Source organism: Lonchura striata, chromosome 4, assembly GCF_046129695.1.
Source record: "Lonchura striata isolate bLonStr1 chromosome 4, bLonStr1.mat, whole genome shotgun sequence".
NCBI classification, from domain to species: Eukaryota; Metazoa; Chordata; class Aves; order Passeriformes; family Estrildidae; genus Lonchura; species Lonchura striata.
Genome location: NC_134606.1, coordinates 46,235,264 through 46,248,612, shown reverse-complemented (window position 1 = coordinate 46,248,612; position 13,349 = coordinate 46,235,264). Strand labels below are relative to the sequence as shown.

At 41.5% G+C, this 13,349-nt stretch overlaps 1 protein-coding gene across 2 annotated transcripts in view; it reads left to right on the top strand.

Moving 5' to 3' along the window:
- Positions 1-7,507: 7,507 nt before the first annotated feature.
- The window catches only part of MCUB (mitochondrial calcium uniporter dominant negative subunit beta), a 47,209-nt gene continuing 41,367 nt past the window's right edge, over positions 7,508-13,349 (top strand). The window contains exon 1 of one of the 2 annotated variants that reach the window (XM_021525476.3): positions 7,508-7,784. Coding sequence is in view for 1 of the 2 variants with exons in the window: in XM_021525475.3 (XP_021381150.2) it covers positions 8,318-8,392 (75 nt within the window). In the remaining variant the exon portion in view is untranslated. Of the gene's footprint in view, positions 7,785-8,268; positions 8,393-13,349 lie in introns of those variants that run through there. The other variant, XM_021525475.3, reaches the window with a different exon arrangement.

The following is a 13,349-nucleotide window of genomic DNA, read 5'->3' as shown; positions in this document are numbered from 1 at the left end:
AATTACTTAAATTGTGTTTTGTTTAAAAGCAGTTTTTCATATTTTGATACATGTTAAATTTTTATATAATATTTTCTGGTAGTTTATTCAGTTCTAAAGAAGCGTGGGAGGGTTTACATGCCCTTTTGCATCTCAGATTTTCGTAAAGGAGTTAGAATATAATTAGAATCATAGATACTTCTGATTTTTAGCATACCAGGTCTTTGGTAGACTTGTGTTGGGAATTTTAAAGGAAATGGACAAACTGTAATGATTTATTTATGCAATTTCTTTACCTCTCAGCCTCTAGAATTAAAAAAAAAGTAAACCATTTCTAGCAGTCTTGCATTTCTTTACTTAAACTGATGTTATGTTATATTCCTATTCAGGAATCCAAAAAAGTGTGGTTACAACTTTTGCAAATAGCTGGGATTGAAGTCTCTTTTGAGAACATTTTATTTTTCCTCACAAGATACTGATGATTCCTGTCCATGGAAAAATCCAAAGACATTCCTACATTTTGGAGTGTATCAGGAAAATTCTCACATTATTTGGATTGTGTAAAAGATTGCTTCAACAACAATGACAATTCAAATAACTACGTTATAGATCTTTCTTTGTTTTATGCTTCAATCCTCTTGCAGGGCCTTTGATAGCTTTTCTTTTACAATTTTGATAACTAGGAAAAAGTAAATATTACACAGAGTTTCTTCTTACTTCTTTGGCAGACCATAGCAAAAGGAGCTGCCTAATTAGGAGTACCAGTCATGCACAGGATTTTAGTCTGTGCATGCTTCTACAGAAGTTAAATAGGGGAGGTGGCAGAACTCCTGGAAGTATTTTGCAATCTATTAAATTATTTTTTAAAGGAGAAAGGATTAAAATTTCATTTAATGCACCTGTTTAACTTTATGATTTTCTGGTTTATATTTACTTAAAACTACATTTGAGGCTTTTATTTTATTTTTTTTGGATGTTAAGAGAATTCTGCCCTAGAGACATCATCAAATACAGATCTCTAATGACACCCTTAATCATGCTACCATTAAAAGAAAAGTGTCAATTTTACAAAGGTCAAGAGTGTTGGAAGGAACTACTGTTTGGTTAGCAGGCAGTATAATACTTCCTTTGTCAATGTGAGTAGAAACTTTCCGCTTGCAAGACACTGAGGCCTTGGACGATTCTTGAATTGAGTGTTTTTTGGCAAAAGAATCCTCAAGTATGAGAAAGAGTCAGTGATAATTAGCCATCTTGGTAATCTGCTAACCGTAGGAAATGTTATTCTTGTGTTGTTTGAAAATATGTTTTAAAAATTAATAAATTATGTCATGTTAGATGATCATCTGGGTGGAGAAAGTTATATTTAGGAAAATACTTTCCTCTGTTAATACTTCTGTGGATACAATGATTTCAAAAAGTTCTACAGGCTTTAAGTCTCAGCTTCTGTGAATACAAAATACTACTAAAAATTACCTGATGACCTAATGCTGAAGGAAAAAAAAAAAAAGGAATAAAATATGTAGAAGTCATTTGTAGCTAAGGAATTCTTTCTGCTCTTTTCTTTTTGGCAGCAGAATAATATGCCTTCATTATCTGAAGTAGAGCTTATGAGAGACCAGAAGTAAAACTGGAATCGCTGGTATATGTGCTGGATGTCCTCATCCAGCTTACTGAGCATGTATACAGCTTCTGAAAGATTGGTGCTTTTCTATCCAGATGATCACGTTTAGGCATTTTTTTACAGTCTGGATGTGTTTCACAGTGCCTTGTATGTTCATTCAAAATAAAAAGCCATTTGCATTTGCAAGTTTTCCCTTTTCCCTCATCCAAGCTATTATTTCAAATTACGAAAACCATGTACATGAAAGTGTAATTTACTCTTGGAGAGCAAACATTAAATCTTTCAGATTTCCAAACGTGTTTTGAAACTTTTTAAGTTCCTGGAGGAAGAGTGGAAACTGCCTGTGCAGCGTGGACTCTGGCATCTCCAGCAGTGCGGTGGAATCGGTTCTGCAGGAGGAGCTCAGCCCTGGGAAAAGCAACGTCAGGCGTCTGTCAGCTGCTCCAGCACTGTCAGGCTGCAGCTGGATCATCAAGCAGTGCTGCCCATCCACCTGTCCCGGCATCCTGGCTCCTTTAAGAGTGACTGGCATCTGATGGTCAAGGTGAAACATGAGAAATCCCTCATGTGTAAGTTGTCCTGCCCTGCGATGCATCTGTACCTTATGTATTTAGAGATCAGCTGCGTATGTAAAACCCTAGTTTTCAGCATTTTTGCTTATCAGAGTAACTGAGTATTCTTAACCTTAGACTTGAGTAATTTCTTTTAACAGATGGTTTTCCAATATAATTACCTGTGCAGAAAGAATTTTTCCTTCTTTATGAAAGACTCCAAATGTTCTGTAGCTTCCTGAACTGGATGTAGCAAGCTGCTCTAGACTTTTCTTTCTTTAGTACCCTCTTAGATCTTCTACTTAATTTGCCTTCTGTGGCTTTCAATATCTCTGACGTTTCTGGTGGCATGTTCATTTGTCTTTCCACACCACTTATTGGGATTATACTTGACATAAGTGCTTGGTACTATGCAAATTATCACAAACAGTGTTGCATGAGCTGATTTACATGAAGGTGGGAATCACCAGCCTTTTCCCTCTTCTACTCATTTTCATCCTGAGTACTTGTTACTGTGAACTTGGTTAACCAGTAATACCCATGTCTTTAAATAAGCAAGTGTGCTTGTGTTACAAGAAACAAGTTCTGTGTTAGCTTTGTGGGAAAATTTAAAACAAAAACAAACAAACAAAACACAAAAAAAACCAACCAAACAACAGCAAAAAACAAAACAAACAAAAACCCCAAACAAACAGCAAAAAAAAAAAAAAATCCAACAAAAAATAAAAGCCCAACCGAAATGCCCCCAAAACAGAAACCCGTGAACTGTCAGCCCTCAGTGGCAGTTTCCTAAAACTGGAGAAAGACTTTTTCAGTTTCTTCAAAATTCAGCACTTTCCTTAAAAAAAAAAAATGGAAGTTACTGAATCTCATAGGTATGTGTAGAAACTGCATGTTGTGGAAAAGGTCCAGGCATGACTGCACAGCCTCTTGAGGCAGGAGTTAGAACTTCTAGGAATGTCCTTCAGCTTCTGCTTGTGAATTTCACGTGAATCAAATGTAAAATATCTTAGCAGTCAGCCTTCTCTCAAACATATTGCTATGCTTCTGGCAGCCTTTCTTCCTCAGCCTCGAACAGTAACAGGCAGACCTTGAAGGGAGGGACTGTTACCCAAACAAGAATATTGCTACAAAAACCCTGTTTTTGTAGCAATATTCTTGTTTGCCTGTTATGCTCTGCAGAACAGGCAGATGGAGTACAATGTCCTGAGAAGGTATGGGGGTTGGAGGGGATGCTCAGGTGCCTGAGTATTTGCATAAAACAGGATGTCCAAAGTTTTAGACTGAATATGGTTGTGACTGTGGCTCTGGTGGTCATTTATAATGACTAGTGTGAAAAAACTTAATGCAAACTAACAAAAAGAACATGCTGCTGTGGGTGTGCATTACTTTGGTATAATGAACATATACTTTGAGGAGTCATTTGTTACTGCTGTTTGCAGGTTTGGAATGTGAAGTGTTTCGTTCAGTTCCCCTCTTTCCCCTTGCTTCCACATTCTGTGTATTTGAGTGGTGTGTGTCGAACTGTGCATAGCCATTACTCACTCTCAGTTACTAGCATGGAATGCTTAGGCACAGGTTTCACTGAGGAGCCCTCACCACAAGGGTTGTGCTCTGCTCTGAGCAGCTGTTGTTTCCTATCCAGCGCTGATGGCATTAAATTTGCATGTTCTCATGTTTTAAGCCATCAGTCTTTCAGGTGTAGTGTAGGTCATTAAGGCTGCCTGAGTGGGGAAAACCACTTTTCTATGATCTCTTTAATACTGCAGGTGCCAAGCTGAAGACTTGAGCTCATCTCTGTGGCAGAGTGGTGCAGAAGGAACCGAGCCTGGAAACAGCCTAAGCTCTGCTTTGTGGTTTAGCCAGGGAAAAGGAAACAGCTGAACTTTTCCATCGTGCTGCTGCTGTCTGATGACAGATGCCTTGAGCACAAGCTGGGCCTGGAATGGCTCCAGAATTGAAACTTAAAATGGGAGATCTCAATCCATATCTTTCTGGCATGTTGTGTATTTCTCCCTGGAGCTGTGGCTCCCTGGAGATTAGGCTGATTTCCCTATGCAGTGGTAGCCAGAGGGGACGTTCTACCCTGTCTCCCCACTATCCCACTAGCTCCCTCCATCCACAGTCATGCAACTACTTAAAAGATACATTTACAAGCCAGAGGAAGCACATATGAAAGTCTAAGCAAAAGGGGAGACACAGTAAAAAGACTCAGAAGAGGAAGGAAAAAGCAATGACTGCAAATGATGCTGTCTCCCTTTAATTGTGACTCGGGTCTCTGCTGTGCTGACTTAATACTCCAGTACGATTTAGACAGCCTGGCAACTCTGTAATAAGAGTGTATTTAATAAGAGAGCCTCCATCTCTAAGCACTTCTGCCTTGAGTAAGAATTTCTCTCTGTAATTGGAGTCCAGGTATTTCCCCATGTGATATCACGCCTTCCAGCAGTTTATGTAGGAAATCTTATTGGCATGATCCCCTGCTCTATAAAAAATACAGACCTTTTGTTTGTGTTCTATGCCAGGCAGTGATAGGGCTCATCTCACTCTTTCTTTACTAGAGCTGAAGGATTAGTATATTAGCACTGGCAGAGGTAATATTTGCATTGAGCTCTTCTTTTATACTTTGAAGAGAGATTTTTTTTTTTGCTCTGTGCCATGGGAGAGAGCATAATTTTTCCCTGATGAAAAAGTCCTGTCTTTACACAGAATAGCACATTGCTGATGCATGTCTAGAAGTGGTCCCCTCTTCATGAAAACATTGGAGTTTGGGTTTCAGTCTTGAGACTTTTGGGAAAATTCAGGCTGTTTACTAATGACTTGCTAAGACCTTAACTGGAGTTCTGCAAGCAAGGCTTGAGATCTTACCTCATATTCGCTGCTGAAGAGGAGAAATTTTGCAGCAGCTTTTCATTACCAGATGCAAGATAAATCTGAGTATAGACATGCTTTTTGGAAGATATCTCAGAATTTTATTCTATGTCATTATATTTTCTGTTTTGAACTGTAGTGTGCAAGAGTTAAAAACCTCTAACTGTTGGTTTACAAATAAGAGGCATTAGAAAATTTTGTCCTAGGCCTATGTTGAATCCTGCTTACTGAAGGAGAATAGCATAGCATAGCATAGCATAGCATAGCATAGCATAGCATAGCATAGCATAGAATAGAATAGAATAGAATAGAATAGAATAGAATAGAATAGAATAGAATAGAATAGAATAGAATAGAACAGAACAGTCTTAGAGGAAGAACGTCAAACTTTCTGCTGTGGGTTTGGTATTGTTGGGGGACTTTTAAGTTTTGTCATCAGATTTTTTCTGCTCTCTCTGTGTCACCCACCAGCTCTGGAAAGGTACCTGTGAACAAAAAGGAAGCACTTAAAGAACTGATGAATGAAACAAGTCAGAGGATGAGGTAAAGAGCTCTGGCTTCCCTGTAATCATGGCTGATCATATTTGTTTCCTTGAGTGGTGGAAGCGTCATCCTATAATTGGGGTCCTGATCAAATTTGTCATTGGACTTCTATAGCTGGCTAATGAAGGTTATCACCCTGTAATTAGTCTGTGTGCCTTTCCTTTCTGTATGTATTTAAAATATAATGCACAATGTATTTGAAATATAATGCACATCATCTTCAGTCACATTCCTCCCTATAGTGAGGGTAGAGATCTCTGCTCTTGCAGGCGTGTCTTTCTGACAATCCAGTTGGTGAGGCATGATAAGACTCTCTTTTTGGCTTGCTATTTGGCACAGGGAAAACTTTTTTTTTTAATTCAGAAGGTTATTTGTGTCCTTGTGTCGTATCTTACAAAGTTTATTTTGAAATGAATGAAATTTATGAGACAGACCCCTCTCCACTTGGAACCACCAGGTCCCTCTTATTCCCCCTTCATTTCAGGCTTTCCTAGAACTCCCTCTGGCTTTATTTTAGTAAATCTCTGTCTTTAAAAAATACTCCTGGGAATATTACTTGAAACATAAGTCTTAAGTCTGTAACAATCTGTTTGCTTTCCTAGTAATTTTCTTATTGGATTTGCGGCCAGTCATGTCTGCATGATATGAAGAGAATACCAGTCACATCCCTTGAAGTGCTGTTTCTTATTGGCAGAACACATAGATATGAGAAGGGAAGAGATGAACCTACCTCTCACGGAACAAGAAAACTCCTTCAAAGATAGTTTCAGGTTAATATAATTTAACATAGTTAGCAACTACACTGTAAGCATGGGGGAAGGGGAGAGGGGAACATGCAAAAATTTGGGAACTGCCAAGTCATTCTAAAAGTTGTCCCACTTGAACACACTTCAGGTTGAGACTCTGTTTTAGCAGTTAAACTCAAGAAACTATGCCTTTCACTCCATTATATAGCATTTTAATGGTGTCTGTGCCCACAGTGATGTTTCACAGCAATTTTTATTTGTATGGCATTTAGCAGTTATAAACACAATGATAATTTTATGTAGGGTTTTCTTTGTCAAGTGTTGGTTATATGTGACATTCATTTAGACCTGAACTACAAGAAAATGCATTTTGAGATATCATTTTAAAAAAACCCAACTAAGTTACAGTGAACAGGAAGTACTTGCAGTGGAAACTGTAAGACACAAAACATGTTGCTTAGCTAGAAAAGCAGGAGTTGCCTCATGAGACATTTGCACAGGTGTGAAAGGTAAATTTAGAATAGGTTTTTCAAAGCATCAAAGTCACCCATTTAAACTTGGCAGTGACTAATGTTCTCTTAATTCTTCTACCTGTATATAAAAACATAAGCCTTGATTCCCAGTCCCCTCCATAAGTTAATATCCACAAGTTGCTGAGAGCATCAGTGCTTCTTTGCTCCTTATCAACACTTTAAAACAAAGTATGAAATAAGGTACATAAGGTTGAGACATTAATACAGTTTCGTAAAGGGAAATTACTAAAAAAAATTCAGAGAATTTTTGCTATAGTAAATACTAATAGTGATTGTAGCACAAATTGATGCCTTTGGGAGTCACTGCCTGCTGACAGCACAGCTGCTCTTCTACTGTTTCCTGGGATCACATTCATTTTAATAGATCACAGTGGCCCTGAAATGTGAGTGAATATCTACGTGACCTAAAGTCTAAGCTGCTGGAGGTTTCTGTTCCAGTGCTCAGAAGATGAACACAAGTGGGGACTTAATTTAGTCCCCTCGAGCCATCAAGTGTGCAGTTGCAGAGTTTTTCCATGACAGCGGCACTTTCAGCTCTACAGCAGCCCATTTTCTAAGATCCTTTTCTCATCCTCAGGGAAGGTTTTGTTTTGTGCAGCATTGCTTTGGAGGAACACCAGCAAGGGTGGAGAAAGCAGAGGAATACAACAAAGCTTCCCGGTATGTTTCCCTGATGCAGTGCCGAGGAGGCTGCCTGAGATTCTTTCAGCGGTTTGTACTGAACATGAAAACCCGTGTTTGTGGGCATGGAGGTGATACCCAACAAATGACTGAATAGGAAAATGCTAAGCCTTGTTAATTGCTCTACTGCTGTAAACTCTCACATAAACTGACTAACTACAAGAGCGTGTTCTGTTGCTTTGCTGTTCATTGCTGAATCGTTTATTCCACTGAAACCCAGGAGCAGCGGGCAATAGTGACAGAGGAGCCAGATGTTCTGGTAAGACAGGCATTAATCGCTATTTTAATATTTGTAATGGAAAAACTGTTTCAGTTATAAGAAGAAGAAGGACGCGGAGGAGGAGTGCCACCACCTGTAGGCAAAGGGCGGTGGGTTGGGCACGGCGGGGCGAGAGCAGCTCCCGGCCGGGCAGCGGCGCATCGCCGCCGCCGGGGACCGCCCGCCCGCGGGACGGAGGGAGCGGCACGGCACGGCACGGCCCGGCCCGGCACGGCACGGCACGGCCCGGCCCGGCCCGGCCCGGCACGGCACGGCACGGCACGGCACGGCACGGCACGGCCCGGCACGGCACGGCACGGCCCGGCCCGGCACGGCACGGCACGGCACGGCCCGGCACGGCACGGCCCCTCCGGCGGCGGGCGGGAAGGGGCCGGGGGAAGGCGCGCACGGCGGCCGGCCCCGGGCGGAGCCGCCCGCCCACGCCCAGCGCGGCCGCGGCGCTGCCGGCCCGAGGCTGAGGCCGCAGGGGCCGGACCCGCCGGGGCAGGAGGAGGCGGAGGTGCAGCAGGACCATGCTGGCGGGGCTGCGCCGGCTCCCGGCGCTGCTGGGCAGGCGGGATGGCTGCCCGCCGCCCTCGGCGCTTCAGGTGAGACGGGAGCGGGCGAGGATCCCCGCGGGACAGGCGGAATTGCCCTTACGGCTGCCTGTGCCCCGGGGTGGGCGGGGGCGCCGGGGCACAGAGCCCGGCACAAGCGTCACCCCGGGCGGGCTGGGGCTGCGCGGTTCCGCCGCTCCCCTCGCTCGCCCCGGGCGGGGCGCGGTGACTCAGGGCGGCCCGAGCAGGGGGCTCTGCCCGGGTGACTCACGGGCTGCTCTGCAAACAGCCGGGAGTAAAACGCGAGGGCAAAAAAAAGTTTCTCTTGCGGGCTGTCGTGGTGCTGCTGCTGCCCTGTACGTGAAGTGCTGAGGTCCACCTGCCTTTGAGCTTCTCCGGGCTTTGCGAAGTCCCAGAGCTTTTGTGGTTAGAAACAATACGGACAAACAGACGGACCATGGATTTAAAGGTCTGCTGGCGCGTAGTTCAGTCGCTAAGAATCCTGAGCGACTCCTAATTGTTGGGAGAGGAGGCAGTTTAATCCTTTTTTACTGTTCATAATAATAGAGATATGCCATGTGTATGCCTGGAAATACCGCTGTGATGGAACGAGGTAGAACCCCATCCTTGGCGTCCGGGGCCCTCCCATAGCAAGGAAGTTGCTGGGGTTTGTGGTGACAGAAGAAGTCCAGGGCGATCTGGCGCTTGTTACTGAGCAGCTTCCACGTCCCATGTCTCGAAACGTGCGGCAGTGGGTGGAGTTGAGTTGTACGAAACGAGCTTCCTACTTTTCCCCAATATTTTTTTTTCTCACACTGTTCGCAAAGCCTATTACAAAATTCCATTGCATTAAGTTGCCCCACATCCCTTAATGCAAGTAGCCCTTCTTTGCTTTCTCATGCCTGTATATGAGGACAACTAATTAGGGAGTTTAAGATAAATACTGACCTATCCTCCTTAATCTTCTGAGTTTTTAGCGAGGCGTGCTGAAAACACCTTGCACCTCATGAGACGGTTTGCACTGTCATTCAGCTCACACCGACACTACCTATTCCGTTTGCCACCTCTAACTTCTCCAGGGTACTGCTTTGCAGACAAGCTTCGTGCTTTTCTAAGGCTCTAAATTGAGACTGAAAGCTGATAAAGCTTTAAGAAGAGGCACCAAAAATGAGAGGAGAAGGAGGAGGTGGAGGAGGAAAAACTCTTACTTTGGCACCACTGTCATAATAAGAAAGAGCAAAAAATGATCGTGTCTGTTACTTTGTGGGATGGAACGACAGTGGCATACATTGGGAATTAAATTTTTGCACCAACTAGGTGAAAGAGAGAGATGCTGTAATATTGAGGAAAAATCTACTTGGGAAAAGTGTTTAATACGAGATTTAGTTTATTTAATAAGTGGAAATTTTTTTAATAAATTAATATACAATATTTTTTATGGTCTGTGCAGCTTGTTTCATGCTGTGGTTGGTGATAGGAATCAGTCTGTTCATATGCCTTTTGAGGCCTTGACTGGAGTTTCCGCTCATAAAGCTAGAGGTGGTACTTCAGTAGCCACCCGAGGTTGTAGGATGTGGAATTGGTCATCACATACTGCAAGTTACTCACGTGCTGATGAGCAGGTGTGTGAATGCAGAATGTGTTTGTGTGCTGTATTTTTGACTAAAAATACACAGCTGTGGGGATAAATGAGCCATTATTTCTAATTCAATGTAATTTTTTTCAGGTTTACAGGATTACAGCTGCCCTAAGGAGCTGTATCCTTAATCAATAGCTTTGCACCTCCACTTTTCAATGAGAACTACAGCTCTTTCTAAAGCTGTCACTAGCTGCTTTACCTTTTGGAGTGATGCTTATACAAATTCTGCATTTTGTAGAATTGAGGTTTTTATTAGGTGAGTCTTTCTGCATTTAAAGTGGTTAGCTCTCAGAGAGACTCTAGCTGCCTGGGATGTCCTAGGATTGCTGCTTTGACAAGAATGTGTTAGAAATCTGGACAGCAAGCTATGAGCAAAAGAGAAAAGGGCTTAGCAGCATAGGCAGTTTTTCAAAATAATTGAAGCATATTATATTGTATTCTTTGGACAGACATTCTTATTACACATCATTTTGTTCCCCAAAGGCTGCAGTTCATTTTGTTAGAGTTGCAATTTGTAATTCTGCAGTTATTTTGCACGTGGTAAAACCTAAATGTTGCCAACTCTTTTGCTTCCTCTTGACTTGCATGTTTTAACTCCTGCAGCTCACAGTGAAAGAAATACCCTCCCTGCAATGCTCTCCATGAGGAACATCTCCCCTCACCATATCTCAGTGAAGAATGCATTTGTTAACACAGAATCAAGGCTTTAAATTGCTGGAGGTTTCACTGGTTTGTTTGGTTGTTTTTTTTTTGTTTTGTTTTGTGGTTTTTTTTTTTTTTAAATTTATAAACCTTCTAAGACAGGAAACATTGAAGGAACTGTATTTAACTTTTTTTTCATATGGTCCTAGTTACTTTCTCTATAGCGCTGAATCCTACTGATCTAAAATTGTCTTTCTTTTTATGGCCGTTCATGAAAGTGAAATTTCTAGTTTAGCCTGTGCTGTGGAGATCTCTACCAGTGTGCCTACATTGCTTAGGATGGGTGGCAACCATGGAAATTGCAGAAGTCTGGGTTACATGGTTTTTCTTAACTTAAATCTGGGTTTCTTTGCAGTCACAGAGCCCTGTGTCTTGTTAAAACTCTTTCTATCTTGTGTGAAGGTGCTGGAGTCGTGACATTTCCTCTGCAAAAGGCAGGGCTTGCTTTGAACAAGTATTAGTGAAGGAAGTAAAATGGGAAAACTTGAATCCTTTTCAAAATGTAAGTTAATTCAGCATCATTAATTCAGAATACATTTTATTTCTATGTGCAAAATTCTCTTAAAACTGTGCCTCTGGAATACATTGGCAAGGGGAAAGATCGTGTGTAAACTGGCAAGAGCAAATAAGGCGTCTGTGAAAAACATTATGGATCTATTTTCTTCCTTGATTGGGATATTGCATATGCTTGTTGCTGAGAGAAATTTTCTTCCTAGCTGCAAACTGCAGCCAGTAGGAGAGTCATTGGGTTTATCTGCAGAAAGCAGAGTAGTGAGGGTTTTAATCTGGGGCTTCTTTTTTTTTTTGGTCAGTTCCCAGTGTCATCCATATCTGTCAAAAAAAATTCTTTTCAGTGCTTTCAGCTGGTGAGTTTTTGTCTACCCAGTTCCTCAGACTAACTTGAACCTTTTTCCTGTCCTTCCTGTTAGTTTTTATAGTAATTCTTACTCTCAAATTACCATAATTCTCCTAGCACTACACCTATCCAGTATGTCCTTCAGTTTTTTACAGTCTTATAAGCAAGGATTTAAATGTATCCTAATAGCCACAGGGTATTTCCATGGAGGTTTTTAATTTTACCTCTTTCTCTTTTGCATATGATCTACTGCGGGGATTTCTAAGATATTCTGACAGACAGCAACCCCAGGACATCCCAGGCAAATACAGCAAAGCAGACTGTCATTGAATGTCTTATGCAGCCAAATATTTCACATAAATGTGGTTTAAGTCCCTGCTTTTTATTTCAGCCCACTCAAGTCCTTTGGAAATTGATATCTAATTGGAGCCAAGAACTGGGAGTAATTTATGGCCACTGGGTGTGTTTTCCCTTGTCTTTCCTCCACTTTGAAAGCCTGGCGCAACAAAAGTTAGCTTGTTGATCTAGATCTTCTTTTCTAAACAGAAAACCTCCTGCACATACTGGCATATATCAACAAAAAACATACAAACTGCTGAACTGTTTGTTTATGGAAGTACTGTTCACTCTTTCAAATACTAATTTCTGAATGTATTAGCCCATTTAGAAGATCTCTGGTGCTTCTGCTGCAAAAATTTTCCTGTCTCAGCAAGTTCATTTTTTTGACTTCGCTGCTGTGTCTGTGCCAGAATAACAGGGTGGCATTGGGAATGACTGCTAGTTATTTGCTGTTGTCTCTTCTTGTCTGGCAGCTGGGAGATAGCTCTATTTTCCCTGATAAATACACTTTGGGGCAGAGATGTGATATATAGCACAGAAATTAACCTCTCTTTGTGCTTCTGCAGATCCTCCTATGAACTGTTTTTGTGTGTCCTCTCTCTCCATACTGATGCTGTAGTGGCACAGTGGGCCATGAGATACTCTTGTACGTGCACATACAATTACCTGCAAGACACTCATACCCTTAGAGGTTTGGGAAATTTCTAAAAACCAGCCTCACTCAGGGTTTGAAACACACATTCAACAGTGAGACTTCAAATTCTTGGTGTTGTTTTCCAGTAAGGCAGTTGACAGAAAAGCAGCTAATTGAAATGTGTAGATAAAAATCAACTTTTCTTGCATAGTGTGTTGTTTTTTGCCTGCTCTGAGTGTCAGCAGATGTGTGTCTTTGGTGGTTGTGTGAATATGGCAATTCCTAAGGAAATGAAAACCAGCTCCAGCAAGGTTGGAAAGAATGTGGTCATTCTCTTCAGCATCACAAGCCTAAGGAAGTTAGAGTTTTTTTGTGCTAAGTCAAGGCTGTGTGGTATTGCAGGAAATGTAAAGAAAACTGAAGTGCTGGTCTAGCATTATTGTCCATAGCAAAATCTTATTTTTTTACATTTTAAAACAGATTAATGTCTTTTTAAATAATTTTATATAATTTTAATACAGATTTCCTGAAGAGCTTTCTTATATGTGATATAGGAGTAATAGACTGCTCTTCTCAAACTTTGGGAAATACATTACTCCAAATATATTCAATAGGTTTATTGTAAAGGAAAATGAAAATTTATATAACTTCTTATTGATTAATTTTGAATGGGGACAGAAATAAGGTTATACCTGTATTGGGTGCTCCATGATTAATAAAGTAGATGACAGAAAATGATGCTGTGATTTCATTTGCAGTGGGTGCTGTGATCATTGTAAGGTTTTTGTTGCTCATGAGGCGAAGCTAAGTCTGGCACTGTTCCTTTTAGCACTCTTAG